Source organism: Hyalella azteca, unplaced genomic scaffold, assembly GCF_000764305.2.
Source record: "Hyalella azteca isolate HAZT.00-mixed unplaced genomic scaffold, Hazt_2.0.2 contig15674, whole genome shotgun sequence".
NCBI lineage: Eukaryota > Metazoa > Arthropoda > Malacostraca > Amphipoda > Hyalellidae > Hyalella > Hyalella azteca.
This window is the reverse complement of record NW_025945516.1, coordinates 38012-43300: the sequence shown is the minus strand read 5'-3', so window position 1 is coordinate 43300 and position 5289 is coordinate 38012. Positions and strand designations below refer to the sequence as shown.

General features: G+C 35.6%; 1 protein-coding gene across 1 annotated transcript; it reads left to right on the top strand.

Moving 5' to 3' along the window:
- The first annotated feature begins 251 nt into the window (after positions 1–251).
- LOC108671840 lies at positions 252–4854 on the top strand. The gene is made up of 5 exons (XM_018159435.2): positions 252–355; positions 2314–2507; positions 2980–3111; positions 3593–3799; positions 4007–4854. The coding sequence occupies exons 1-5, from the start codon at positions 349–351 to the stop codon at positions 4136–4138; spliced, it is 672 nt and encodes a 223-aa protein (XP_018014924.1). The 5' UTR covers positions 252–348; the 3' UTR covers positions 4139–4854.
- The last annotated feature ends 435 nt before the right edge of the window (positions 4855–5289 follow it).

Genomic DNA, 5289 nt, shown 5'->3' with positions numbered 1-5289 from the left:
AGCCATGGCTTTTGGTTATAAAGTAGGATTTAGCGCGTCATAAAAGTCGGATTCATGAAACGCTAGTCTCGCTGGAGCTTGCGATTAGAAGAAATATGAAAAAATATACCATTGAAGTCCGTTTTTTTCTACAATGTCTGTCGCAGGCCGCTGAGTCAACGAAATAAACTGTATTATCAGATACAAGATAGGTCGATTAGATAACTTATCACGGACGTGAGGTTGAGCTTGCCCAGCGTATGACTACAAACAGCAACTCAGTTCCGTTTCCAAGTGCGTTTAAAGAACAACCGCATAACACAAGTGCCCGAATTGTATTTTCATTCAACTTATCAAAGTTTCACAGCAATGGGAGGTAAGTTAACGTACTATAGTTAGCTAATTTACTTAGTAAGAATAGGAAACGGCACTTTAAAGTAAGTTTTCAGTGATATTCATTTCCACAAACGATGGTTACAACTTACATGTAAATGGATGATAATATAATATCCTATTTCGTACTAGTGTACAAATTCCGAATATGAAAACTTATGAGAAATTCGCAAATTTGTACTTTTCGAAGCTAACTAAGTCAGTCTACAACCGCAAACTTTCGTTCAAGAAACAATCAGTCGGTGTTCGTAATCTTAATAATGATTATGAAAGATAAATTAATCTTTAACTTCGACATGCTGAATTAAAGTCTTGATTGGATAGACATTAAGAATTAGAATAACAACTTAACTTAATAGTTGCAGTACAATGATGATGTCTAAAGGTTCAAAATCGCGAGACACGTCGAATAAATATGCTAGTATTTGCTGACATGAAAACAAATTCTTATTCACAACTCGTGCATAATATTACATTACATAATATGCATCAGTAATTATCGATAATGGGCACGACATGAGTTAAGCTGTACTCCGCCCACGGTACCAGGATCTGGTACGCACTTGGTCTCCAGTCGCTTGAAGCTATCCTTATCTTATCATTGCGAGGGTCAGCGCGTAAACGAACTTCCTATGAATATATAAGATATAACAACCTACTACTTTCATCCAGTGTATTTTACAATCTGTGTTGCTGTGAAATAACAAAAGCTCTCAACATGTGTGTTAAGACAGTTCTATTATTTCCTGACCTTGATGTTGGTAATGTTCAGTAATGAATAAAAATATACTCCTGACGGGAGCACAATCAATTCTAGAATGAATCGAATTACATTGGGAAAAACATCAGCGTGTCTGTACAAAAAGTCTCTTCATCGAAATTTGCAGTGAAGTCTTGAGCGTTTTGCGTATGGAAGAATGTGTTGGATGAGGTTTGTTCAAAATTGACTTTAGTTGTGCATCTTTAATTCGAATGTGGGAGAACCGGATATTATTGAGTGAGTCGCAACCAAGTATTAATGACCGATAGGTCCAGAAGCGGTATAAAACAAATTGTAAATAAACTTTTAGGGATTCTTCAAATTTAATTCGTAGAGAAAATTAAATGAATACGCAGTTTTGTGACGTTATTGACTTGTTTCTAGAATGAATACAAAACATCGTTGCGAAAAAATATAGAAAAGTCCATATAATAACCCAATATCTATGTACGAAGTAAACTAACCATAAACGCATGATAAATTCTTACCAAATTACTGGAGGTTCGGCACACTAAACGCGATGAATTGAGTTAAGTTCAACTCAAAAGTGGTGGGGAACGTTGAGATTTGACACAAATAAATCGCTAACCACGAAAGCAAATTTTATCTTCTACTGCACCCTCTTTCACAAAAATTTCAGCTTTATTAAAAATGAATTCGTATCGTAAAGGATTATATTTAAAATCTGACAATTTTTACTGAATTTTATCTAACTTGTGAATATTGCAATTATGTAAAAGTCAAAATAACTTAGCGGTTTCCTCATCAAGTTTTATGCAAATTATTTCTCAAAGTATTTGTTTGGAGTGAATAAGGTTGAAAGACAAATGTAAGTTTATATTTCGGCAATTGCAGTCAAGGTGAAACGTAAAAATGTCCCACTAATCGGAAGTCCGTCGGAATACAATTTCGTTTCGAACGACTTGTACAACAAACACAAGGAAATTTTGATGCTAAGGGCTGAAAGTAATATAAATCATAAATACCAGAGTTGATGTGCTTCATATTCCTGCGCTTTTATCGCATACTTGTTAAAAAATACTCACAAAAAGGATATTTATCAACTGATTCATGTGAGGCAGTAATCGAAATAGATCGTAAATTTTAAACAAGATTGATAATTGCTGTGAGATACTATCGACATGTAGACGCTGAACACTTATATCTGATGCTTCTATCAGGTTATGGAGCGAACAATCGTCGGGACGATTATTACGATGAATCAGGCAGCGGACTTCGCATGATCCGGAAGAGCGGGATTCCTTTTCTCTACGTTCTCGGCCTCTGCTCACTCATCGTCGGCATGATCTGTCTGGGCATTATCACGGCATACTGGGCTGGCATCACACACCCCATGTGCTTCCTTTATGCCCAGGTACAGGATCAAGCAAAAAATTATATAAATTTCGAACACTTTTTAAAACAATTATAAATAGCTAATTTGCGCTGAAATTAGTTTACCGAAATCTTGATGACTGGTGTCCAACCACACTTTAAGTATTTTTTTATTGTGACATTGTGATTAAAGATTTACGAAAAACTCGGGGAAAATCAAAATTATTTTGGGGCGGGCCAGTGGAAATTCCTCTCGAATATTTGCAGTAGTGCGATCGATTAGCGATTGCAACCATTCATTTAATATTAGATTGGTTGAATCTTATAATCGACTTAGAAGTATTTTTGTACGTTTCAGGTAGCTAAAGATATTAAAAAAATGTAATTCAAAAGAAACAACTGCAAATAAATAGGAGTAAATGTACATTTAACAAAAATGGGAAGAGAAGTATTGTTGTTGTACATTAAGCCTCCGGATCGTTTCTCACGCAATTATGTTCTGATTCTCACAGTCTCCGTCATACGATGGGTTTTCCATAGTGTACAAATTCGGAAGCAATTTGTCCAACTGCTACTGGGTGGCGTACGGTGCCGTGCCATCAGCTGCAATCGGCCTCATGTGCGGCGTCTTCTACATGATGAAAGTGAGTTTTACGTCCCATTGAAGCTAAGATAAAAAAGTGTACCTAAGGTACGTGGAAACGAATGCATAAGTTAAAATTTCATAAGTCATGCGGATGATGCGACACGTTTCATGTCCTAGCATGAGCAAAATTAGATTGATGCAAAGAATCACAACAAAATTTTTAAATAACTAATCTTGTGTCTCGCGATAAATACGTTTGTTCATTAATATTTTAACTAAATGTGACAATAATTTAAAATTTCATAAAAGTTTGAAATAATCACAAACTCGATTAATTCGGTTATTTTTCAGGACATATGCTTTAATTTTGTAAATGGTGCATCATTCATCAATCAATTTATTAATTACCATGAATAATCCATTGAAGACGTAGCTCAAAAATGCATAAACTAAAACAAGTTTTCATTCATTTATTGTGGCAGGCCGTTGTAATTATGATCATCATTGTATAAATTCTCCTCAACGCATTTTTGCCGCAGTTGTTTGGTGACCCGAGTGACGAGCATGAGGAGGCCGCTCAGAAACGCAACACGAAGATCATTCTTGTGGCGATGAGCGTGGCGTCGTTGCTGCTCTTGGCGGTCTGCTGTACCTTAGCTGAGGGCATGAGGGTTACCTGCACCAACATGGGCATCAACGCAGTCAACGGCAAAGCCGACAACTGTTATGACAAACTCGATCTCAGGGTATGTTGATCCCGATGAAAAAAAACTGACTGAAATTGTATCCTTTGTTACTTTTTCTAATAATGCTCCCGTTTGAAATTATTCCTTCGAGATTCATGAGTTCCAATTAGAGCCTAATTGCAGAATATTAAATTTAATCTGGACTTTATTACACATGAAAATTCGTAAATTGTTGCTCATGACTCAATAAATGTATTATTGCTGCAGGTTGCTATGTACAACCTGCCAGTGGACACTTCGTCCATGATCCACGCTAGTTCAGGCTGTCTCTGGACGTCCATGGTTGCGTACACCCTCCTCGTGATCTTCCACTCAGTCGCACTCTGTCGTTTCCCGTAGTCAAGATGCAACTTCATCCATCAACAAATAAGCGCTGTGAAGCAAAAAACGGCATCGCACAACTATTTTATGATGTATTTATTTGCTTCCTTTTATAACTGATGTTTCTATCTTAACATACGACAATAGGATTTATAACAACAGACACTTAGATTGCAGTGAATTACACCTGTTAGCGATTTCAAATAAAAGTGTCTAGGGTTTCATTACAATAGCGACAATAGAGTCAGGATCACGCTGTTCTCTCTCTTCCTTTAGAAGTTTAGAAGAACTTCATTTTATTTCTATGTATTTAAAATAAATATGTAAGATTAAGTTAATATTTTAGCCACTAGCTAATCATAAAATAGTATAGTTCGATGACTACCAATAGACGAAATAAAATTATTTCCTCGATTTCACTGCGCGTTCCGAACTACTTGTAGTTCAAAATACAACGAACCAGTCATTTGAGTTTTCATCATTATTTGTCGAACAGGGATTAGAAATGTAACCATAAATATTTACGATCGATTGTTTCTTGATTTCTTGATTATAAACAGGACAAAGAATAACTTATTCAATCTATATATATCGACAAATTAACATTGTAAGTTTGTACACTGCTAACAACGCGGCAACCGGAAAATTGTTACAGCCACATCACGAAGAAATTAATTCAGAGTAAAATAAGATTATTTGTTTACTTTTATACAATAAACGATAACTAAATTTAAGCTGATTAATAGCAACCTCACTACATATATGTAAAAAAGTGAAAGTTAGCTTCACAAATTTACTTTTCCTCAGACCACACTCTTTGCGTCTATTAATCAAACAGAACGACGATCGAAATTGTAAGCTCAGAAATATTGTCGACTTAGCTGGAAAATGATTTATTTAGCATCATTTAAAAATGAAATTCTCAATGAAGGCTTCACAAGCGTTTTAACTCGCTGCATACAGTCGCGTCATTTCCTTTGAAGCGGTTTAAATTGGGCTGTAGTAAAAAGCAAGAAACAACAGAACAAAAAAAGGAACAAACAAAATATCTTTCAATGAATTAATCTAAGAAATGACAAGTTACCCTCCGAAAACTACTCATTTGACGCATGACGCAGCACAATTAAAACCTGGAATCACATGTAATAAAATCATGTGGAAGCCATACT